Consider the following 26,293-nt stretch of genomic DNA (forward strand, 5'->3'; position numbering starts at 1 on the left):
GCACTCTAGCAAAAACAAAGGGCATGGAGAAATCAAGAGTTTGAAAACCACCAGCGACACCAGCAACCAACAACAACCTGATCGGCTGAGAAAACAACAGTAGTTGATGACAGACAAATCATAAAAGCTGTGAAAATTAATCCTAAAAGACGTATCTGTAAAATCACCAATAACTTCTAGAAAGCTGGGGTGATGCTCTGACAATCTACTGTCCTCAGGAGACTTTGACACAGAATTAAAGATGCTACACAGCAAGATGCAAACCTCTGACCAGCACCAAAAATAGAAAGGCAAGATTAGAGTTTGCAAAAAAGCACAAAGGTGAGCCAGAAGAGTTTTGGAACAGTGTTTATGGACCGGTGAGACAAAGATGAACCTTTATCTAAGTGATGGGAAAGCAAAAATGTGGAGAAAAAAAGGGAACTGCAATGATCCCAAGCATACAGCCTCATCTGTAAAGCATGGTGGAGGTGGTGTCATGGCATGGGCATGCATGGCTGTCTCTGGAACAGGCCCTCTCAACTTTACTGATGATTTAATGTATGATGACAGTAGCAGAATGAATTTGGAAGGGTACAAACCATCTTGCCTACCAATATTCAAGAAAATGCCACCAGATTCATTGGGAAGTGCTTCATATTTCATCAGGACAATGACCTAAAACACCCTGCCAGTTCAGTCAAGGAATTTATAAGGGCAAAGAAATGGAAAGTCTTAGATTGCCCAAGTCAATCTCCAGATTTAAATCCGATTGAACATGAATTTCAGCAGCTGGAGAGGAGAGTAAAGGCAGAAACTCCCCAAAACAAGCAACAATTGGAATTGGCTGCATTAAAGGCTGGGAAAAGCATTTCAAAGGATGAGACCAAGAGTCTGGTGATGTCTATGGGTCACAGACTCACTGCTGTGATTGTGTGCAAGGGATCTGCAACTAAATAATAGCTTTTAATCTTTTATATCTGCCTTATGTTCAACTGTCCCAATACTTATGCTCACATCAATGAGTGGGATGAACTCTAAAAGTGCTGTTCTTTTTATTTGGTAAAACATGTATGTGTTGAAACGGCTAATAATAAAATGTGACATTCTGTAGTTTTGTCTCATATTCATCTTTTAATCATATTTGCACATGTCTTGACTCCACAGCCAACAGAGCAATTTTGTCTTTACTGTTCCAATACTTTTGGAGGGCACTGTAATTATTCATTTACATGCAATTCACACATATTCATACAGGTATATTTGCCTTAAATGGTATGTTTGATGATTTTCTAGAGGGAAATTGCATATCTGACTTCACTTTCCATTCATAAAACCCTTACAGTGTGCCTCTTCAGACAAATGTATTATTTAGAATACTATAAAATATTTAGTGATTTATATACTTGGTTAATTTATATACCGATTGATCAATTGATTTACATTAGACAGTGGTGAGAACAGATTCAGAAAAAAACTACCATGACTACTATTCTAGCTACATGAAACTGGTAAGTTGGTTTTAATCACATTGAAATGACAACAATTCAGAAAACTTATTAGAATTTGAAGAAAATGTATGCATACGTCTTATAACTTAACAACAAATTACATTTCTGACTTTTGTAAAGAAACCAGCGACTCACTGATCGGCTCGCCTGCAGCCGAGTGCTTGTATTTGACCAAGAACTTGACCTGAGGAAACTCTCGCGAGATTTGTAGCGGCGGTGTAGGAGTCTGTCAACCGTCGCGATACTTGAAGCGGTCGCTGAACCGTGTGCGGTGGGAGGGGGAAAAATGGCCGCTCGCGGAGCGACATTCGGAATGATGAGCGACAACAACACAAAAACAACCCCTTCAAAATGTGACAGCTGACCCGAACCGACACCAGCACACACACACCGGCTTTCAAACGGATGGGTATCGCTGCCGGTGCCGGGGGAGGGCAGGAACGACAGCGTTTGTGTTCAAGTTGTAATTTGAAGGAAATAGGTGAGCTAGCTAGCCTGCTAACGTTAGCCGCGCGCTAAACTGGAGCTGAACGAACCAGAAACAGAACAAGATACACGAAAACAGACCACAGCAGCCGCAATATCACTGCTAGGATGAGCGGACCCGGTCAAGACAGCGAGCCAGAGGCCAAAGTGCTTCATATTAAACGACTATACAGGTAAGAGTGCTGTCAGCAGGCCGGCACTGTCAGGAAATCTCTGTAATGCTTTGTATATGTTATGTTTTTGTGGGTCAGAAGTGTTGGAAATCCTATTCATAAAGGTAAATTGCTAAATGAGACACTTGACACTTGAATACAGCGGCAGTTTAGCCATTTTTAGCCTCTGCGTGTCCATAATGTCTCCTCTGGGAGTCTTATATTATTTAGCATGTCTGGCATCAAATTATAGGCATTACAATCTAAATTTACTTAATGGTTTATGTCTAGACTCTAGACATTCTCTTTTTAGTTTCTTTAAAAGGATAGATATGTGTATATACGAATGAAAGGCCAGAATTGCACGAGAATTGAAGGTATTTAAAGCATCTGCACGCATATAAGCTTGACATATATAATAATAGTCAGACAAATGTAATCATTTAAAATGAAACCGTTTATTGAACCTTTAGAGTAAATGTAAAATAAATTCACTAAAAAAGATTGGTATCATGTTTGATACATTAAGCTTTTGTGGTTCATATAGTGTGATATAACATTTTATTCAGTGCATATGTATAAATAAAGTACAATAAAATTCCATCTTGTAATGTAATTTTGATGCTCACATTTTAAGTTTTCCCCAAAAAAATATGTTTTGATGTTTAAGTAAACCCAAGATACTTCAGTCCAGTAAATGTTAATCTTGAAATATTACTAACATTATAAAAAATATGACATTTAATGGAAAGCATCAGAATGAGCTTTATTGGCCAGGTATGTTTACACATACAAGGAATTTGTTGTAGTGACAGAAGCTCCACAGTGCAACAGAAAGACAGCAACAGGACAGGACACAGATAATAAAAGAATAACAACAAATAACCAAATAGGCATTAGGCAATGTACAAAGCAGCAAAAACACAATATATAATATAGACAAATATGTATGTACAGGTCAAGTATGTGCAAATTAGAAATGAGAAAATAAAGATAAATTATCAGGCTTCAAATCAACCCTGAAGTCAATAATTGAGATTTTCAAATTAATACGTGAAAGTATTGAATGGAAATTTAATATACTGTGAGTATGTGGTGTATATAACTATGTTTTCATAATTTCTTTCTTGTTTTATCTAGGGCTGTGGTGGAAACTGTGCATAAGTTGGATATTATAATCAGCGGCAAGTCGTCATATAGGGAGGTCTTCAAACCTGAGAATATCAGTTTGAGGAACAAGTAAGCACAAGTTTATTCTCTCTGCAACCTGACCAGGAACAACGCAATATAATTGGTCAGATTATGTTGTATTTGCACGGAAGAGAGAGATTTTATTGCTTGTCACATCTGTTTATGACACAACAACTCATTAACGTTCCCATATACTTAAATATAATTATTTTCTTTTTGTTATATTTTTTTAACCAGATTGCGGGAACTTTGTGTTAAGCTGATGTTCCTGCACCCTGTGGATTATGGACGCAAGGCAGAAGAGCTACTGTGGAGGAAGGTCTACTATGAGGTCATTCAGGTCATCAAGACCAACAAGAAGGTACTGTCACGTAACACATTCCATGATTTAAAGTAGTTTTATTTGCTGTTGTACTTGCCATCAGACTGAAATCCTCCCTCTCTTCGCAGCATATTCACAGCCGCAGTGCTCTGGAGTGCGCCTACAGGACCCATCTGATCGCTGGGGTGGGCTTCTTTCAACACCTGCTGCTCTACATCCAGTCACACTATCAGCTGGAGTTACAGGACTGCATCGACTGGACACACGTCACCGACCCACTCATCGGTGAGACATGCTTCCATATGCATATTAAAGGCAGCGTTCCTACACTGGGGGAATTTAAAATAAATCTTAAATATGTCTAATTAAAATATAATAATATATAAATAAATTATTAATAATGTTAATAAAAAATAATATTAATACAAATAATAATGTGTAAAGAAATCTATAGTAATTTTATTTAATTGAATAGTAATTGCTCTTTGTGAGTGTAATCTCTTTGACGTAATAACAATAATTAGAAAATCCATGTAAATTCACTGATCAAATGATTTGGGAACCCCATAAAGGCATAATTATCCATCAAAAAAAATCTGTCATTTACTAGCCTTCATTGTAAATATGTCTACCATATAAACAGAACAGCCAGAGTACCCACAGTCATGGAGAACTTGAAAATATCAGAGATGTCAAAAATTGTGGTTTCTAGACCTGATAAAATTATGGAAATAAAATTTTTAGTAAATGTAAATTTTTCTAGTCAGCTCTAAAAGGTATAATTGTCTAGAAATTCCTTTTTTGTGAGTGTAATCTATTTAAGGATGACAAATTGGTATCGAGTTGTCACAATTGACTGTAGAAGTCATGGAAAATTTAATTGGCCTGAAAATGTAGGAATGCCGTATAGCAAAATCTCTGGTATTCCACAATATATGCTGTCTGACTATCCCGTTTTAGCATTTGCTGAATGGAACCATACATTAGATAATCTTTCTGTGATTAATGACTGTAGGTCGTAAGAAACCAGTCTCAGCCACCCCTAAAGAGATGGAGTGGGCCCAGATGGCGTGTCACAGATGCCTTGTGTACTTGGGAGATCTCGGTAAGTGTGTTCTCACTTGATATTTTCTAAAATCAGCCTCTTAAATCTCTCTCTGGCAGGGTGATATTATGTTCACATAATCTGAAATCAAACTCTTTTAATGTTTATGTGAAGCGCGGTACCAAAATGAACTGGCGGGAGTGGAGGCAGAGCAGCTGGCGGAGCGCTTTTATCACCAGGCCTTGTCTGTCGCACCTCACGTCGGTGAGCGAGTCCTTGCTTCTCACATCCTCCTTACAACACCTTTTTCTGGCACCAGAGAGCATGCATTTTATGATTTTGTCTGTTAAACTGTGAATTTTAAGCAATGTTTAATGGATTCCTTGTTATTTTTTTATTTTGTTTGACTTTCATGTTATTGCATTGAGGAAATGTTTTGTTGTCTCTTACAGGCATGCCGTTTAATCAGCTGGGTACGCTTGCTGGAAGTAAATTTTATAATGTGGAGGCTACTTACTACTACTTGCGCTGGTAAGGCATCTGAGAACTGCATTATATTTAAATGGAGAATAAATGGATGCAGCAGCATTACAGGACTGTTTAATGACAATCCTTTTCTTTCCCTTTTGAAAAGTAGCATTAAAGTTTTGTATGACTAGTGTTCAAAGAATCTGATAACGCTGCATGAACATAACAGACTGGTTTTTCCTGTTGAATAGTATTCAGTCGGAGACTCCCTTCGATGGCGCTTATGGGAATTTAAAGCGTCTGTTTGACAAGGCAGCCAAGATGTACCACCAGGTGAAGAAACAAGAGATGAAAAAACTTTCACCATCATGCCAGAGGTGTGTTCGCTCTCTTTTATATACATATAAAAGACAGGATGGAGGAGTGTTTTTGAAAATATGTGAAGTGTATTCCTGTTATATAAATCATGTTCTCAACCCTTTCGACTTGCTTTCCATTGTTCAACACAATATTCAAAGGCCCCTCATATAGGCTATTATATTACTACTGGTATTTCTGCTGTAACTGAAAAAGCCATTTGCTCTCAGACTTCTTTCTTACTACTGGGAGTGTCAATATAGTAAACAAGTTAATTACAATTATTATTGTGATCGCATAAGTTTCAGGAACTGAGTATTAAAAAAACAATTGCTGTTGAGGAAGAAAATAAAGATAAATAAATATTCAATTCTTTTTTTTTACATTTTAATTTAGTTCAATTATTTTAAGACTAATCTGATGTTTTTTCTGAGTGAAACTGGTTGTTTCAGAGGACAAGAAATTGCAAGGTTTTTTTTGGGGGGGGGGGGGTGAGTATTACGCACTCATGGATCAAGCACATTAAGATGAAGTGCATTAATAAAAGTAAATAGGATAAATTTTTTTTTTTTTTTTTTTTGTTAACAACCGTTTATTGAATTTTATTCTGTGGAACAGTAGTACAAAGCAAAAAGCAGCTGTACAAATTTAGTACCCACCCCAACCCATCTCACCCCCTGGTAGACTTAAAAAAATAATAATAATAATAATAATAGAAAGATATTAAGTAGGAGTCAGGGTCAACATCAGCGGAAGAAGTATAGAGGTTAGAGTAAAAAGAGTGAAAGGCGATATTAATGTCTTTTGGGTCTGGCATAATGAGCCTAGATTGGGATTTCACAGCTGAAATATTAGCAAACTTTTCATTGTTGCGTAATCTTAAAGCTAAAAGGTGGCTTGGTCTACTCCCTTTAAAATAATTATTCTGCCTGGATCTTTGAATCAGGAATCCTGCCCTGGATCTCAGTAATGAATTGAGTTCAGACCTAACCACCATGATTTTACTGAGTGGATTTTCTGAGAAACAACGCCGATTATCTATAGTCAGATTCTGGAGCTGTGATTCCAGTTCAATTATCTTTTTGTGTCGGTTTTTCTGAAGGAAAGAGGCATATGAAATTGAGTTATTCCATATAAATCCTTTAACTGCATTCCAAAGTGTTCAAGGATCATCCACTGAACCTTGGTTAATTTCAATAAACTCAGCAAATTTATTTCTGAATTGACTGCAAAAGTTTTCATCCTGTAACAATTTAGGGTTAAATCGCCATGTAGTGGCACGAGATGGCCGAGGGATTAAAGATAATCTGCACAAATTTCCATCATGATCTGACAGAGATAAAGAACAGATATCGGCATCACGAACAGCTGAAGATAAAGAAGTAGAAATGAAAATATTGTCAATTCGCGAATAGGATTTATGAGTAGCAGAAAAGAAAGTGAAAGACTTAGCAGAAGGGTTTAATAAACGCCAGCTGTCCACCAATGAGGATGAGGTTACACATTGCCGAAGTTTGTCAGAACAAAAAGCTTGAGAGTGTGATTCCTCTGGTCCAGATCTATCTAGGATATGCGACATTACAGAATTTGTATCTGCACCCAATACAATTTCAAAATCTGAAAACTTCAAGAGATAGGTTGACAAAACAGAGAAATAAGTAGGATCAAGAGTACAAGGGGCGTAAACTGAGAGAAATATAATATTCCTGTTCTCCACTATTGTTTTTATGTTATTCTACCATTTGTATCACAACCTTTCTCTAAAATAGTAATATTTAAAGTCAATCCAACCAGACGAAGATTGCTGCGCCTATTGCGATCCTGTAAGTCCACAACCTGTTGCTCGAGCACAGCTACTCGCCTATCGTGATCTGCAACAACTTTCTTTTGTTCTCTTATCTCCCCTGTAAGAAGATCCAGTTTAGAGCATAGCGACTGAACAACTGACATGTGAGAAGCGAACTCGTTCTGCATCGCCGTCAACTCAGTTCTTAGAATGTCCTCGAAGTGTGTAACAGTGTTCGCCATCTTGTCCATCATATCGCTCGCGGCCATCAGGTATAGCACCACCAATGAATAAAACTTAAAACAAAACGAAAAAATCTGAGGCCAAACGTACGGAGCTCTACTCGAGTGCGACTAGGTTCATGAGCACGTCACGTGACTCCCCTCGATAAATTTTATTTCAAGTTAACTATTAATGACTTATATTTGTATATCAAACCAAAGATTTGATATATAAATATAAATACAAACAGCGAACTATATTAACATTAACAGTAGTGGAGTGCCCTGATGCTAGTATTTCCTGTCACTGTTTAAGTTCAGAGATGAAGACTAGCGGTCAGGATATGAACTCAAAACGAAACAACTGCCATGAATCTTCTATGATTTTTTTTTGTTTGTTTTTGTTTTTTTAAATATCGATATTCCGTTTTGGAGAATCGATACAGTATCGCCAAACAAAATATTGTGTATCGATATTTTCTTACACCCCTACTGGAAACCGTACCATAAAGCATTCTAGCATCATGCTGTAGACTAGCATGGGCAAGTAGCACTCACATTAATTGGGTAATTCTTGCTTCAGGTCAAAAGACATCAAAAGACTGCTGGTGAGCTTCATGTATTTGCAGAGCCTGCTGCAGCCCAAGAACAGGTGAGAGCATCACCTCCTGAAAACATTGTTCCTTACCTGAAAGATATCATTTGAGAATCAAATCAGCTTGACTAATATCTTGTCACCTCTTTAGTCTGATGGAGACGGAGCTGACGTCACTGTGCCAGTCTGTGCTGGAAGACTTTAACCTGGTGCTGTTCTACCTCCCCCTTCCTGCTCATGGCAGCCAGTCAACCAGCGAGGAGGAGGAAGAGCACGACTCAGTCTGCTCTGTGCTTCCTGACAGCCTCATATTCAAGATGGTGGTGACTTGCCTGATGGTGGTGCACAGTTTGAAGAGAGGGGGTAAGTATGGACCCAAAGAATTGATCACAACATCTGCTGCTCATTTTACGCTATGTCATTATGTCATTAATTATGTTGCATTGCATTTAATAAGCAGACAGGTACTGCTTCACCAGTCTAAAAATAGTGCTGGCTTCAAGCAAATTATTTTTATTTGGAATGGCAGTTGTGTGTCGCTTCAGGCCTACTTTGATTTGATTTTGATACATCAGGCAGCAAGCTCAGTTTCCTGGTAATATTTAGACATTTAGACTGCATCCTAACCAGATACAACACTGTAAAGGATTAGTGAAAAATACCTATTATATTAGATATACTTGATATCTTTGGTTTGGAACATGTTCTTGTCAGAAACATGCTTAGGACTCGTGGACAACCACTGTTTTTCAACTATGACGTATATCTTAGTGTTGTTTTAGTGTTATTTATGTACTTGTATAGTATTTGTTAATTTTTAATTAGATTTTATGTTTAAATTTAGTTAAATATTTAGTTTTGTTATGTGCTTTATTTATCTTTTTATTTATTTTGGTTTTAATAATTTTAGTAATTTTTTTTTTATTTTATTTTTATTTCAGTTAATTCCCAAAGTTTTATCTATATATTTTTTGTATGTTATTTTATTTCAGCTTTATGTAGTGTGTAAAATAAAATTACTTAATGACAAGTAGATATAAAGTAAAAATTTAAATAGCCATTTTAGTTGGAAATATACTATGCAATATGCAAAACCTGGAAATATCAGGGTATTTTAAAATTGTTTTCCATCCTTGGAAAAGTCAGAATATTTAATATATATATATATATATATATATATATATATATATATATATATCAAATATCTGTCAATTTAATGCCCGTTTAGGAAAGTGTTGGAAGCATTCAAACCACAGTATTAGTTTAATTTAAAGTCACACAGTTTAATAAAAAAAAAATATATATATTTTTGCAAATGAAGTACTAACTCATCTGTGCAACTGTAATTCAATTCTAGCTTCAAAGCAGTACAGTGCCTCCATCGCTTTCACGTTGGCTCTGTTCTCCCATTTGGTCAATCATGTCAACATTCGACTGCAAGCTGAACTGGAGGAGGGAGAGAGTGACGTCCCACCCCTGCACACTGATAACACTGGTATGGATACTTCTGTTTTGCTTCTACGTCGTTTTGTCAGAAGTTGTCGTATTTGTGAAGAAAATATTTAGTAGAGATGCACCAATTGCAATTTTCCTGGCCGATTCCGATTTCCGATGTTTTGGAAGTGTGACCTGCCGATACAGATTTTCGCCGATTCCGATTTTCTTTCTAAGAACTAATTGACAGCATATACAAACAAAAATCTATGCAAATTTCAATTGACATAATAAAAGAAATTATTAAACATTACAATTCCCCCAATCTGGACTAAGTTACAGATTTTCTCTCACTTAACTCTCAAAATAAAGTGCTGTCTGACTGGAAAGAGGAAGAAATGGCTTACGTAAAATGAGTTGCTGTATGTAACAAAACAGATGTAATTTCCCACTATGTTTATAAATGGTCATTTTTTCCCCCTAACCTTATTAAATCTGTCATCTTTCACATCAGATTCTTACTTTGTTTCAATTAATTCAGTTAGCATAATAAGAAACTGCAGAGTTGTTACTATTTAAATGAAATTAGTATTAACAAACTTTATCTTTCCACTGCTGAGGAAACAGAAGCTGCATCTGAAGTGGCATTAGATGCATTTACACAGACAGTTTGGTGAAGCTGAGGTGCCATAAATGCATTTTCAAATGCATAAATATTTGATAAGATTAATGTTTTTTTTTTTTTTTTTTTTCAAACATACAAGTGTCTGTTTTAATGAGTGAGTCATTTATTCATTCATTCACTGATTCATTCAAACGACTGATTCATTCAGAAAAGAGGCAAGTGACTGTTCTTATGAATGGGCCACTGAATCATTGACTCACTCGATTCGTTTAAAAACATGGATTCATTCAGTAACGAAACACCACTGTGTGTTGCTCGGAGACACAACAGTTCTGCTGTGGCTTTGATCGGAACTCTTTTAGTCAGCAAAATAGAGCAAAAAGTCAATATTTTGTCTAAAATTTAAGTCACTTAATTTTAACAACTTGTTTATTTACATATTATTGTATAAAATCAGTGTCACGTTGCAATCGTGTTGATATTGATATTCGGGGAAACATCATTGCCGTATAATGTTGCTTATCTAAATCATATATTGAAAATATCTTTTTTTCTTCTACCGCAGTGTGCATCTATACATATACGAGTTATTTTGTGTGTGCTGTCTCTCTCACATGCTCACGCAGGCTGTGCAAGCCTCATCTGGCACAACATAAAAACATTATCAGTCGCTGTTTACACTGAACGCAATTAAAATTAGAATCATTCTCATGCGAAACGACGTGTTTACACGCGACTGTGAGTATGCGCGTGGCTGTGACGTCAAGGATCGACTCGACGAGATCGGCAAGACGAGAGACTGTCCGGCTGGTCACCGATCACTGGCCGGTCAATCGGTGCATCTCTAATATTTAGTGCTTCCTTAGATTTTCAAGTTAGGTATCTTAGAAAGCTCCATAATGTTTTTTTGTTATGAAGCACCTTTGATGCCTTATAATGCTTTCTAGTTAGCCAGCTCACTAGGATTCGGAAAAGCTTTTGTTTCAGATTTTTTGCCAATTAAAGCTAACTTTCCCATTGTGATGCATTTGTTTGTAGACGACGCTGATGCCAGAGATCACGGTAGTGTTCTCTTAAAGGAGAGAACCCTACAGAACGGCTCCCTAGAGGAAGATGAAGAACAGAAGGAGAATGACCAAGACGAGCCTAAGGGGAATGGAAGGACAACAGGGACAAAGAAAAGCCTGGAGAAGAAAAGATTAGCTGAGGAGACGCAAAAACAGAAGCGGAAGTTCTCACGGCTCTCCATGCTTCGCCGCAGACGCTGTGCTCACAAGGAGGACGAGAGCGACCTGAGTGAAGGATTTGAGAGTGACGAAGAAGAGGATGAGGAAGGTGACGGTCCGGTCGACGGTCTGGGAGTCGCTAGGGTCCAGATGAACTCTTTAGGGAGGGAAGGGCGGAGGGGACCGCTGCCAGAGGATGGCAGCTGGGAAACCGGTTCAGAGGAGGACGAGGGTGGCACGGCTTTTGACGTTGAGACGGACTCTGACATGAACAGTCAGGAATCTCGTTCGGACCTTGAAGACATGGAGGATGCTGAGCATGCGCCACAACAACAGCAGCAACAACAAGAGGAAGATGTACAACCGCAGCCGTCTAGGGAGGAAAACTCTACACCTCCAGTAACCAATGGCCCCTTAGTGTCTAATGATGCCAGCATCAGCAGCAACCTGCAGGCCATGTCCTCTCAGCTCTTCCAAGCCAAACGCTGCTTTCGACTCGCCCCCACCTTTAGCAATGTACTGCTCCGCCCTGCAGCTACCACTAACCCCGCCCCAGTGCAAGAAGCCACACCTCCTGCTGAAGAAATATCAAGAAACATGAGTCCAGAGATTGCTAATGGAGCCAATGACAATGGTACATTGCTTACAAGTGAGTGATTTTGAGCTTTCTCCAATTAATTTAGACTTTGTTTTGCACATTATTTCAGTCAATTAAACTACTTTTAATGCTTTACATGACCGTTTAAAAGTTTAGGCCCAGTAAAAAGTCTCTTATGCTCCAAGATTGCATTTATTTGATCAAAAATACAGAAAAAATAACAGTAATACTGTCAAATATTTTTACAATTTAAAATAACTGTTTTCTATTTTACTGTATTTTAAAATGTAATTTATTTCTGTGATGCAGTGCTGAATTTTCAACAGCCGTTTCTCCAGTCTTCAGTGTCACATGTTCCTTCAGAAATCATTCTAATATGCTGATTTGGTGCATGAGAAATATCTTATTATTAAGATTAATTTAATATGTACTATATATAAAGATTTATTTTTATTATCTATGCGGGAAACAGTCGCACTGCTTTGATAAAGTATATAAAAAAAATTGAAATACAAGTTATATAGAACAATATGCATTTCCTGTCACTTTTGTTTAATTTAATGCACCCTTGCTTAATAAAAGAAACAACTTCTTTAAAAACAATCTTAATGACCCTAAAGCTTTGAACGGTAGTGTATAATTTTTAAGAAATTTGAAGTTTAAAACTCTGATGTAACATTTCCTAAAACTTGAAATAACCTTTAAACCTTAACACTATACTGACTGCCTTTCAAGCACTGTTATTTCCTTCAGGAAGTGTATATTTTGTCCATACTTATAAAACTAAGAATATCTGATTTGTCATACGCAGATCCTGACTCTGATTCTGAGGGCAGTGAGCACAGCAACCATTCGATCCACAGTGAGAAAACCCTTTCTGAGCGACTAGAGATTCTGACCAATCAGGGTCTCATCCAGGTGGTGAAGGTCTTCTTGGATTGGCTGAGGACAAACACTGATATCATCCTCATGTGCGCTCAGGTACATGGGAATCTAAAATTGTGCATTTTACCAGAGTTAACAGCATAATCATTTATTTGCTTAGCTACTGTTTTGAATACCTCTTGGTCTTTGGTCTCTGCCCAAACAGAGTTCTCAGAGCTTGTGGAACAGACTCTCAGTGCTGCTTAATTTGCTTCCTGAGGCCAGCAAGATGTTAGAAACAGGTGAGAGAAATCAGTTTATAAAAACTCATTGATTGATGGATTACATTTTTTTAAATAATAATGATCTTTTTCCCTGGTTCTATTGCAGATTTAGGTCTGAATAAGGATGTAACAGAACTGCTGAATGAGTGTGAGCAGCCTGCTTTGGTCCAGACGCTGCTGCTGCCAGAGGATCTGGCCCTCCGCCACCTTCCTGCTCTCAGCGTTGCCCATCGACGCCTGGACTTCACTAGCCAGAGACCCCCTCTAACCCCTCTGGATGAGGTATCCGTCACACTTACCTCCTTATTTGCTCATGCGCTCACAAAGAATTTGACATCTGCACTGTTTCACTATTTTCCTTTTAAGTCTTATCAATTCAAAACTTGTTCTGAACAACTGATTCAACAATTTGTTTGTGTCATCAAAGATATTCATTACAATATACAATACATTTAAATCATATGTTTCTTTTATGACTGTCTTTCTTCCTTTTGTTCATTTAGTAAAAACTGTGTGGAAACCAAAACATTACTGATAACATGGTTTTTACTACATTTTACTTGAATTCAAGTCTTAACTCTAATGAATGATGCTTAAAAATTGTTTATAATATACTGTACACTACTTTTCAAAAGTTTGGGGTCAGAAAGTTTTTTATTAATTAATTATTATTTTATTTTTTTGGAGCCGGACCGTTCTCAACATTGATAATAATAAGTAATGTTTCTTGAGCATCAAATCAGCATTAGAATAATTTATGAAGGATAATGTGACACTAAAGACTGGAGTAATGATGCTAAAAATTCAGATTTGCTACCATAGAAATAAAATGCATTTTTAAATATATTTAAATAGAAAATAATTATTTTAAATTGTTGCTGTTTTTACTGTACCTTTTATCAACTAAATGCAGCCTTGGTGTGCTAAGACTTCAAAAACATTAAAGTCTTACCAACTCCAATATTTGGATTGATAGTGTATATGTTAACCAAAAAAAGGTAATATATTATAATAGAATAGAATTATTTGGTGCTTCCTCAAACGTACTAAAACAATTGTAGTCCTTACATTTCATAGGATTCTCATTCATCCCTACTTCACTATCATTATGCACAGTACTGTTTGTTCAGTGAAAATCAAGTACTTGGTTTCAGCCAATTACAATGCAGAGGATTTTAATACACTACATATTACATAAGTATATAACATTCATGTCTTTTGCATTCTCTCATGTTCCTTCTTTATGTCTCTCTTTATCCATGCTGTCCAGTGTGTGGTGCGCGTGTGCTGCATTCGCAGCTTTGGTCACTTCCTCACAAATCTCCAAGGCAACGTGTTGCACTTCAACCCAGAGGCGGGCATCTTCACCAGCATCAGCCAATCAGAGCAAGACAACCTGGTTCAGCAGGCCAAGGCACAGTTCCGCATGGTAAAAGACGTGAGATTGAATAATAATGAAAGACAGACATAAAACCAAACTATTAGTTGAACAATAACAGCTCTGTATTGATTTGCAGTCTTGAAACAGTAACTCAGCTGATCTCTTTCGTGTGGTCAGATACATCGGCTCAGTTGGTGATTTCAGTAGCCTTACCACTTAAATCCTTGCAGAAATAGTCACAGAAAGTGCATCTAAATGATAGGATCCACATGGTTAACAAAACCAGTCTTTTTCATAAAACCTCACCACATTTGTGAGCTTTTGCTTGAGAGCCTTATGTTGCCAAGCAACCACGCAGCTCTTATGGGTAGAACAAATGATGGTTGAAGTGCCACCTTGCTGTGCCGGTGAAGAGGCGGCTCTTTCTGGTACAATTTCATTAAAACCTTCAGGGTCTGCGAATGAAAAGAACGTCTGGCAGTCCATGACAAGCTCATGGAATAAGGCTGCAGTGAAAGGCGCTGGTCTCTCACAAGAAGCCACTACAGCACGAGCACTGCAATCAGCATGAACTTTGTGTCCCTGCTGTTAAATGAACTCAGAGTTTGAGAGTCCTGCATGATTTTCAAAATCTGTTTCTGTTGGTTTTAGTCTGTCCTACAGATATCCTGATTAGATCTTGTTGCATGTGTGTAAACGGCAAAACAAGAAAATTTGATTTTTAATTTTCAATTTCTGGCATTCGAACACTCGGCGTGTCCGAATACACTTTTGCTATTTTAAAGACGGAAAAACGGTCGGCGCCCCCGGACGCATGGTCTAAACGGGTTGTCCCTATTCTCTTAATGAGTAAGGGGTGTTTTTTGGGCGTAACGTGCAATAAAACAATCAGAGTCTCATCTCCCATTCACTTTAAAAGCGAGTTGCGCTCGTGCGATGGCGGATTCGCTGTTTAAACGGCGGAATTTTAAGGCGCACAGACTAAATATAGGCAAATAGGTAGGCTAATTCACGCAATGGCTATCCATTATGACATATGACATTTTTATAATATATGTAGCCTACACAATAATATTCTTTTACACTAATCCTTTCATTTTTAATATTTGGCATGCTTGTGTGCTGCTGCACATCCCTGTGTGTAATAAGCAAATTGAACACGTGTTGTGGACCCGCCCAGATATGTGTTTTTCAGGGCCGATGCCGATACCGATTATTGCAGACAAAGTAGACCGATAACCAATATATTGAACCGATATATATGTCTGGTGTAAAAATGAAAATGAATGTCAAAATTAAGAATAACAAGGTTCTGACAAAAGTGGCCTTCCCTAGTGTTGGTTGCACTTCTTACTCTTGTCTTCCCCCATGCATCCATCTACAATAAGGCTTTCATGTAGCTCAAATAGTAGGGCATGGCGCTAGCAACGCCAAGAAGTTCGATTCCTAGGGAAAGCAAGAGCTGATAAAATGTAAAAACTGTAACTTGAATGCAATGTAAGTCGCTTTGGATAAAAGCGTCTGCTAAATGCATAAAATGTAAATGTAAATAAGGGTAATATATAAAGAGAGAGTTAAAAGTGGGGCCACTGTATGCTTCATGATTAAGCCTATGAATACTAAATACTAAAGCTAAACAGCTTGGGGAAATGTAAGTATTTGGCTTCAATAATTTACATGTTAGAAATGTATGTGTAATATCATAACCTCTCATAATTCTTCATTAATTATTTTCGGTTGACTAAATCATAACCTACAAGAGGGGACTATTCAATTCATCATCTAATGCACGTCAATTGATTAATTTAAAAAGCGCAATGTATATAATGTGTAAATAATTTAATTGTCTTCATAGCTCCATTGTAGAAGTTGTATTTTAATGAAACTATAACTATTTAATGAAACTAGAAGTTGTGGCCTAATGGTTAGAGAGTCGGACTTGTAATCCAAAGGTTGCGGGTTCGAGTCTCCGGCCGGCAGGAATTGTAGGTGGGTGGAGTGAATGTCCAGTGCTCGCTCCACCCTCAATACCACGACCGAGGTGCCCTTGAGCAAGGCACCGAACCCCCAACTGCTCCCCAGGCATTGCAGCATAAAATGGCTGCCCACTGCTCCGGGTGTATGTTCACGGTGTATGTGTGTTCACTGCTGTGTGTGTGCACGTTGGATGGGTTAAATGCAGAGCACGAATTCCGAGTATGGGTCACCATACTTGGCTGAATGTCACTTCACATAACACTAATAGACTGTTATAGGCTCACTTGGTTCAATAGCCTATTGAAATGTCCCAATTTCCGTCATCACAATCTTGGCCTATGTGACAGTATCTTAATCTTGGCCTATGTGACAGTAATTTACATTAGTTTTCATTTACAGTGCAGTGCAAATGAAGGCATAAAATATTCATTTAATTTATCTTTTAATCAAATGAGAGTTAAACTCAAATTTGGCAAACCAAATAGGTTTACTATTAAAATTAAAACATGGAAGAAATAGCGTATTGTGTGATTGTTCTTTTAAACAGAAGTTGTAATAATTGTAGTAGTATTAGTAAATAAACCGAACGTTTATTGTGACGGGTTGCCATGAGGACCTCTTAAGTATCTGTAGCCTATTTATGATATGACGATCGTTTTACTCAAACGAAACCGTCAAATGCTCATGAAGTAACTCTCAGAGCAGTTCTGGGGATGATGTTCATATATTTATGTCCTCATTTAGTGACATGGCAGATGCGGAAAACACCGCGAGCGTCGCGCACTCCAGTGTGTGTGTGTGTGTGTGTCAAAACCGCGCGTCTGTGCCATTCGCCGAACATGCAGAATTCATATTTAAATAGTCTTTTTGCAGCTTAATGTTTACAGATAGTCCATATTGTGAGTCGATTTAAGTGTACTGACCTACTTTTGATTAATTCATCCAAACTTTGACTAATTCCGTGACTCCGCGTTATACAGTAAATGCTATTTATATGACTGGATTCCGTGATTCCCCCTGCGTTTCCCCCATCTCGGAAACCATAAATAGATAATATTGAGGTTTTTACAACTTCAGTGTAGTGGATTGTAATTTATTGCAACTTGAGCAACGTCTGCTGCTGCCTTTGAGAGATAACTGATGCGTGATGAAGCAGCACCAGTTAGCAAGCGCTTTCGGTGTGAGAGTGCCTTTAGTCATCCACGTTGAATGGTCGGACTCCTGACTCTCAACAAATCAGATGCGCGGTGGGCGGAGACTGCTCTAGGCCACAGAGTGGTGAGTTCCGACAGGCTGCATCAGAGCCAAATAGCGCGTTTCAAAACTAAATAATTTTAACAGCACATCGGTTTTGAAAATGACCGATACGATTATCATAAAAATGCTTAATATCGGTGCCAATAATCGGCCAGGCCGATAATCGGTCGACCCCTAATGACAATGAGTTAGTAACATTCAGAAGAGGATCTATTACTTCTGGAAGCACCTCTTTTAGGAGCTTAGATGGAACAAGGTCTAAAATACAGGTTGTTGGTTTAGATGATTTAACAAGTTTATCCAATTCTTCATTTCCAATAGAAGAGAATGAGTGGAATTGTTCCTCGGGGGATCTATAGTGCACTATCTGATGCAATACTGTGGCTGACAGCTGCATGGTTTCAATTTTATCTCTAATAGTTTCGATCTTGGAAGTAGTTCATAAAGTCATTGCTACTGTGCTGCTGGGTAATGTCTGCACCTGCTGATGTTATATTTTTTGTTAATTTAGCCACTGTATTAAATAAATACTTGGGGTTGTGTTTGTTTTCTTCTAAAAGAGACGTAAAGTAAGAAGATCTAGCAGTTTTTAATGCTTTTCTGTAGGATAGGGTACTTTCCTGCCAAGCAATACGAAATACCCCGAGTGTGCTCATTATATCACGGTGTTGGACTCTTTTCCTTAATCTTAAAAGTATCTAAAGTGCTAGAAAAGTGAGAGTCAATAGTTTCTGTTACATCATCAAGTTGTTCTATCTGAGGTAGTGCTGACTGCAGATAAAGTCCTAATTGCTGGTGATTTTAATATCCATGTTGATAATGAAAGAGATTCGTTGGGATCAGCATTTACAGACATTCTAAACTCCATTGGTGTTAAACAACACGTTTTAGGACCTACTCATTGTCGAAATCATACTCTAGATTTAATACTGTCATATGGAATTGATGTATATTGAAATATTGCAGCAGAGCGATGATATCTCAGATCATTATCTAGTTACTCTTACTTTGGTTTGGATGTTTTCAATATTTTCTAGTTCGGGGAACAGACACAGTCTCTATAGTGTGATATCTAGGTGAAAGAGTCTCTATGTGCTGAGAATTAACTGACTTCTGTGATGTGAGGCGGCTAGCAGATGGTCGGTTTAGGGGCTGTTCACGTATCGCGCCTAAAAACGCATGGAAAACGCTCAAAGCGTTTCAAAAGTGCTCGGGCGGTTGCTCTCCGGAGGCGTCTGCCGTTGCTAAGCAACCATCAGCTGCGCTCTCCGTTACAAAAAGGAAATTTCAGCAATGGATTTCCACCACCGAAAAACCCTTGCTGTAACTCTGTTACAAGATGTATTTACTAAGAAAAGTAAAAAACGCTGCAGTGTTTGGGTGCACCCCATACTTCAAAAACGCTGCTGAGGTTTCAAAGTTACGGAAAAGGTGAAGAAGCTGATTGGTTGGTTCTTGTCACATGACCTGCGGTGCGCTTGCGGCATTCTGAAAAGTTGAGATGTTTTTATCTCGATGCGGCGCGGACACGCCTGGAAAAAACGAGCGCGTCGCACCGCTACCGCGTCACTTCCATTATGAGCGCGCATACCGCACGTCTACATTTGAAATAACGAACTTGAGTGCGCAAAAGACGCAATATGTGAACGGCCCCTTAGCCAGTCTGTCTGCTTCCTGACAGGTTTCTCAGTGGGTACGTCACTGAGTGGGGAGAACCTGTTTGATGTTCTGATCGGAACGGAAGAGTGGTGTTTTGACCCGCGACTAGGTCGCCTCACAGTCGCCCAGTTGCCCTGCTGCACGGGCTCTACCGGAACCGATCAATGTACAAGACTCCCTGAGCTAGTTGCATCCAAAGCAGTATCTACAGCCCTCACATTCTTACTGTCCTCAACTAAAGTTTGGATGCGTGTTTCTAATTCTGAAATCTTCTCTGTCAGCCTAACTATTTTCCTACATTTATCACATGTGAATCCCTCATCACCGACAGAGAGAGATAAACTGTACATGTGGCAAACACTGCAAACAACAATAGCAGGAGAAGAAGCCATTACTCACCGCGATTGAAGAATGATTCGCTTACCACTGTTGTTTGATGAACTCGTGAAAAACGGGGCGAGAAAAAAGAAAACCATAATAGGCGCAAATGGAACCGCGAGTGATAAGCTAACCAGCTAACGAATGCTAGTTTGGTTTTTAAAAAGCGAACGATCAAATTAGTTTGATAGATAATACCAGAAATATGGTGGGAATTAAGTTATATATTATCACTTTAAACAACAGAGAGTGAAAGTAAGATGGTAAGAAAGTAAGAAGCTACACAGAGCTACACAATCGCAAACGTCTCAGCAGCACGACAGACAGAAGCAATCGATCGCTGTGAATCTGAAGGGATTCACAGGTGAGGTTAGTGGGAGTTTATACATGTGAATCATGCAGACTTTAGGCAATAGTCAGTTTTTAATGCAAAAAAATGTAAAAGTGTCTTGATCCAAAGATGAACACACAACTCGTGGAGGGTTTTAAAATGTTGGATAGCAGCGGTAGGTTATCAGTCCATTTTGGCCCGCATTATTGATCTTGCTTTAGTCATAACAGACATTTTGGTCTATAAGACATAATGACTAAAAAGTTCTTCAGACATTTCTGTTTGACGGGATCTGCCTCTATTGTCCGCCTCTACAGGTCAGACCGGCTATTTGAGGTTGTTTTTTCTTATTGAGTTTGAAAGTCTCTTATGCTTACAGAAGATTCATTTATTTGATCAACCATAGAGTAAAACTCATATTTTTAAACATTATTACAATTAAAATAATTGTTTTCAATTTGAATGTTTTCAAATGTAATTTATTCCTGTGATCAAAGCTGATTTTTCAGCATCATTATTCCAGTCTTCAGTGTCACGTGATACTTCAGAAATCATTCTAATATGCTTATTTGTTTATTTGAAACATTTCTTTTTATCAATGTTGTGCTACTTAATATTTTTGTGAAAACAATGATGCACTTGTTTCCAGGACTGTTTGTTGAATATAAAGTTCAAAAGAACATCATTTATTTGAAATAAGATTCTTTTTGTAACAATGTAAAAGTTTTTTTTATTGTCAGTTTGATCAATTTAATGCATCTTTGGTTAATAAAAGCATTAATCTATTTATACAACTCTTGTATAGAAAACAAGAAACGTGCAAATATAAAGCAGGAGTGTGGTTAATCTTGTGGTTAACCAGTATGCAAATAAAATTAATCTCTAAAACCATCTTAAAATTTACTGAAGAAGAACACTTCAGTCCTTACTTCAGTCATTCACTCTGTCCTTACATTTTCCCTCTCTCTCATGTTTTTTTTCCTTTGGCGTGAAATGAATGTTTGAAACAGCAAGGTGTCCTTTTTGTAGTTCTCTTCCCAGAATTGTAAGGTTAAATATATCTGTGGTTTGATCATTAATCTCTTTAAGGGCACTTTAAGGTATTCTTAAAAAAAAAATGCACAAAACATAGGTGTAAACCAACTGTGATCTTTTTGATCTGTTTACAGTATACTACTCCTCTGTTTTTCTCTTCCTTATTAAGGGCGAAAATATATTTAGCTGCTTATTCACACCTCGTGTTTACTGAGGGTAAAATCTGAGTCATGTTTTGAGGTTATATTGACCTTGCCTCGACTCGTCCACAGGCGGAGGAGGAAGCTCGTAGAAACCGGCTCATGAGAGATATGGCCCAGCTGCGCCTACAGGTCAGACCAGCTGTTGGGTTCATTTTTAACTTTTATTAATGCACATCTTGCTCATAACATTTATCCAAATGTCCTCAATTAATGGGTGCAGTAATGAAGCATTTCCTCTGTCTGCAGTTGGAGGTCTCTCAGCTGGAGGGCAGTCTGCAGCAGCCCAAAGCGCAGTCCTCCATGTCTCCTTATCTGGTGCCAGATACCACGGTTCTCTGCCAGCACCTGGGGCTGCTCAGACAGCTGGCTGCCAGCGGCTGCTTCATCGTCATCATCCCTCGCACAGGTCAGCCCGTGTTTCTCCTCCCGTCTCCTAATGAGAGTTTCCACAATTGTGGGAAATCTGGAAACAGCAGGGGATTTAAAAATGGTCTCTTTCAAGTCTGGAAATGTCATGCAATCTTAATTAATTAAAATTTCTATAGTGAACGCATGTTTATCTGGCTATACTCTGCTGATCATTTTTGATGATTAAAGCTGAAATAAAATATTTGATGAAAAATTCAGACTTGAATAAAAATTAGAAATTAAAGTACTAGAATTACACAAATTGAAATAAAAATCAAATAAAGCTATATTGAAATACTAAAAAACTAATAAAAATTACAAAAGCACATACTGACAATAAATAATTGAAATAAAAGCAAATCCAAAATACTAATAAAAATGCAGTATTATGTAAATAATACTAAAATAACACTGCTAGTTATTGTGTGCAAGCTAAAATAAAAATATTTATTTTAATATTTTATGAAAAACAAACAAAATTGAAATGGGTGCTTATGATGTAGTAAAGTTACTGAAATAAAAATAAATAAAAGCTGTATAGAAATATATATATTTTTTAAACTAATAAAGACGAAACGAATTACAAAATGACTAAAATGAAAATAACTGATCATGTAAAAATGTTGGCTAATTCAAAATATTAATAAATACTATAATATCATATAAACACTACTAAAATAACTCTGCACAAACTCATTCTTTTGAGTCAGTCAAACCGGTTCACGAATCATTCTGAATCTTTCATTAGCATGTCGGTCTGAATCAAAATCCTTCTTCACTCTAGAAACTGTGAAGGTCATAGAAAAGGAAATTCATCAGTCAGAAAGAGTGGGGGCCCTGTTAATCGTCTTGGCATATATACTTGACATGTATGGCAGCCTTCTGACTTAATTTGCCAATATTTTTGATTGGCTAACAGAATGTTTACACTAGTTCTTTTTAATCGCTGCACTTTAAATGATTTAAGATCTAAACTCTCCAGTTTGTACCTAAGATGTAATGAAAAATATGGACTTTTTGTACAGAATGTGTGCCAGGAATGATCAATCAGTGTATGTTTGTACAAATTGCTCGACTGAGATGAATTTCTGGTCTCTTGCAGTGATTGATGGTCTGGATTTGCTGAAGAAAGAGAACTCTGGAGCGAGAGATGGAATCAGATTCCTTGAGACAGAGTTCCGGAAGGGGAACAGGTACGTCTTGAGCTCTGCATTGAGTTTTAGCGATACTGGTATTATAAAACTCTTCCAAACTGTAGACAGCAGACTTGTAGAACAAGTCTGATTTTAACATGCATTTCAATTTGAGACGGCACTATTGAGAAAGTCTACTTTTAACTAAAGTTAATGTTTCACGCTTGAGCTTTTATTCTCACTTATTGTGCAACAGGTACATCCGCTGCCAAAAAGAGACAGGAAGAAGCTTTGAGAGGGACAAATTAAAACGACAGGACATTGAAGCCTGGTAAGCCACATCATCTTCACTTTCTGTTGGAGAGCAGAGTGATTTTGACTGCAGTCGTGAAGTCCTATAGGGTTTTCTGCAGACGCTGTCTCATCTCAAGATTGTTCCTGTTGACAGGCACCTGTATAAGATGGTGGACAGCTGTCGCCAGCTGACAGGATCTCAGAGCAGTGGAGATGAAGACACCGCTGGCATGGTGACCATTCTGACAGGACACTCACTAGAGGAGTTGACTGAAAGATCAGCTTCCATGAAGGTCAGTCGGGCATTAGCAGAATGCAAATAAGATTTTACGATCATAATAGTGTGGTATTGTAGAACCTTATAACATAGTATAAGATTGTTTATTTAGTTTTTTTGTAATTCACTTTAAATTGATCAAAAGTGACAGCAAAGATCTTTGAACCAGTCTATCAGTTTCCACAAAATATTTCTTAAGCAGAAAATCAGCATATTAGAACGATGTTTAGAAGGATCATGTGACACTGAAGACTGCAGTAATGATGCTGAAAATGCATCTTTGCATCACAGGAATAAATTACATTTTAAAGTCTATTCAAATTGCAATAATATTTTAATTTAAAACAGTTCTGTATTTTAAATATTTCAAAATTTGTATATATATACACACACACAGAGTGGTGGCCAAAATGATCAGAACACTAGTATTTTCAGCAGCTAAAAAAAACAGTTTTACGTCAATTTTTTTCTATCTTTTGCTGTAGCGTGTCAGTAGGACATATCAGTTTACATTTCCAAACATTCATTATGCCATTAATTGTAATGATCAAGTGAGATTTTTGTTTGCACAAGGAGTCTGACTACAGCCAGTGCTCCACACAGAGATCTGATCTGATCTGATCATCATCCTGTCTGTCTGGAATGACATGAAGACACAGAACAAACTGAGACAGACTAAATCCAGAAGAACTGTGGCAACGTCTCCAAGATGCTTCAAGAAATATATATATATAAAGCTCATAAATGCTGCTTATTTGACAAAAAAATAATACAATAATGTTAAATATTTTTATGCTTTAAAATAGCGGTTTTCTATTTCAAAATACTTTAATATATAATTTATTCCTGTGGTGGCAAAGCTGAATTTTCAGCAGTAAAAGTTACAAAAAACAGTATTCATTCAAAATTTAAATCTTTACTATCACTTTTTTTTCCCCAATTTAACATATCTTTGCTGAATAAAAGTATTAATTTCTTAAAAAACAAAAATACACTGATCCAAAACTGTTGAACGGTAGTGTATATTGTTCCCAAAGCTATTTTGAAAAAGGCTAAATACAATGTGGCATGTGTATTTCTACATTTGCTGTAAAATGTAGCTTCTAAGGCTAGCCGATATACTCCTCTCAGACGCAGCAGTTGTCCAGATGTTTCTGGGTTGGGGTTATTGCAGTGGTGTCTGTTTGTAAGCTGCATTAACACTGTGTCCATTGCTCTGGCTACAGGCGGCTGTCCAGGCGGTGGCAGCAGCAGGCATGGAGCTGAAGAACATCGCCGACTTCTACCGGCAGTGGAAAGAGATGGGCTGAGAGATGGCGTGGGATGCAGGGGGTTGGCTCGGCATTCGGCTGATCGCACACTCACTCCCTCTCGCTCTCTCTCTCTCTCTCTCTCCCACTTTACTGCTCTGTCTGTATCTGCGTCTCCAGGAAAAAAAAAAACTCAAAAGATGGAGGGTTAGAAGGAAGGAGGGTGCAGGAAGTGTTTGGAGAAAAGAGAAGTCAGAGGAACATCCTCGACCCCGACACAGGAGGGTTAAAAGAAGCTACGGGGTGAAATCACTCAGTTTAAGTGCCCCTGGTGCGCCATAACCAGGCATATATACTGATGAAATGACTGTATATGTTTAGAGAGAGAGAAACGAACATTCATGTCCATATACGTCAAAAACAAACCCATACATCAAAATATATAGAAAAATGTTTTTGGATTCTTTTTCATTTTCGTCTTCTGGCTACGGTCATGGGGTTGCACTGCCACATGGATGTCTGTGTTTGACCGCGGCGGTGAGCACAGAACAGAAATCATCCCGTCTAGCGTTTGCCCTCGACTCCTAGGGTCGCGAAGGATTCAGGGTTTAGGGTGTACACTTCTTTTTGATGATTTGTTCTTTCTAACGTGGCTTCCCCACTGTGTTGTTGTTGTTTTTTTTCTTTTTGCTGTGTAGCTTTGTGATTTAATGTATTGTGTTATCTGTGTATGAGCAGGAACTCTGGCAAATGGTTGCTTTTAGTTGATTTTATTTTTGTATGTCGTATTGCCTTTGTATGCTGTGCTGAACACAGGAATGAGGATGAGTGTAGAGATCTAAGTCACAGACATCATCTGACTCCGGTCACACTCTGCTGTGCTGATGGATGTGGAAGTGTTTCTGCTTGACTCTCAACATGAGTTTACTACTCAGCAAATCTAGTCCCAGTCATTCGCCATCACATTCTCATAGTAATTGTCCCATATTGCACAACGCAAAGGAATCCAATGTACGTGTGAGGCAGTGCATTAAACAATAAAATGATTTCGTTTAAAAGGTCTTTTGTCTCTGTCCGTGGGTGTTTTGAGTGCCATCAAAAATTGAACTCCGTTCTTTTACTTTATTTTATTTTAGCAAATGGTTTGTGAAAGAAGGTTATTTACCTTCAGAAAATGTTTGCAAGTCAAGATTATTATTTGTAAAATTATCTTCGAAAAAAGTTAAATACTCAATTTAGAAAATAATAAAAAAAAACCAGCTTGAAGTGTTTATATTTTAAAATGTAATTTATTCTTGTGATGACAAAAGCTGGATTTTGGTGAAGAAACATTAATAATATTATGTATTCTGTTGAAAACGTATATAAGTATTAATTACTTTCAAAACACCTGACCACAAACAAGGTTTATTAACTACAAATAATAATAATTAAAAAATCATTAAGTTAAATAAAATGAACTGCCATCAAATATTTACTGAAATAAAAGGTAAAAACAATTAAAAAAAATCTTGCCGACATTTCTACTTTTTCTCAGTTTAAGTATAACATTATAAAATGAACAAA

General features: G+C 37.6%; 1 protein-coding gene across 1 annotated transcript; it reads left to right on the top strand.

Annotated features, from left to right (window-relative positions):
- Window positions 1-1,725: 1,725 nt before the first annotated feature.
- On the top strand, window positions 1,726-25,789 carry LOC306877769 (nonsense-mediated mRNA decay factor SMG5-like). Its single transcript, XM_079429726.1, has 22 exons — window positions 1,726-2,149; window positions 3,269-3,367; window positions 3,557-3,680; window positions 3,770-3,926; window positions 4,657-4,746; window positions 4,861-4,950; window positions 5,139-5,217; window positions 5,406-5,531; window positions 8,102-8,170; window positions 8,265-8,476; window positions 9,471-9,608; window positions 11,211-12,047; window positions 12,808-12,977; window positions 13,087-13,162; window positions 13,251-13,426; window positions 14,415-14,573; window positions 21,435-21,494; window positions 21,612-21,771; window positions 22,876-22,966; window positions 23,163-23,237; window positions 23,355-23,493; window positions 24,704-25,789. The coding sequence occupies exons 1-22, from the start codon at window positions 2,085-2,087 to the stop codon at window positions 24,785-24,787; spliced, it is 3,276 nt and encodes a 1,091-aa protein (XP_079285852.1). The 5' UTR covers window positions 1,726-2,084; the 3' UTR covers window positions 24,788-25,789.
- The last annotated feature ends 504 nt before the right edge of the window (window positions 25,790-26,293 follow it).

Source organism: Barbus barbus (assembly GCF_936440315.1).
Source record: "Barbus barbus genome assembly, chromosome: 12".
NCBI lineage: Eukaryota > Metazoa > Chordata > Actinopteri > Cypriniformes > Cyprinidae > Barbus > Barbus barbus.

Excerpts from the sequence above, each read along its gene's own strand:
- LOC306877769 (XM_079429726.1), top strand. The coding sequence starts at position 2,085 with ATGAGCGGACCCGGTCAAGACAGCGAGCCAGAGGCCAAAGTGCTTCAT. Across the intron at positions 5,532-8,101 it reads CTTTCACCATCATGCCAGAG|GTCAAAAGACATCAAAAGAC; the intron begins GTGTGTTCGCTC and ends TTCTTGCTTCAG. Across the intron at positions 8,477-9,470 it reads GCACAGTTTGAAGAGAGGGG|CTTCAAAGCAGTACAGTGCC; the intron begins GTAAGTATGGAC and ends ATTCAATTCTAG.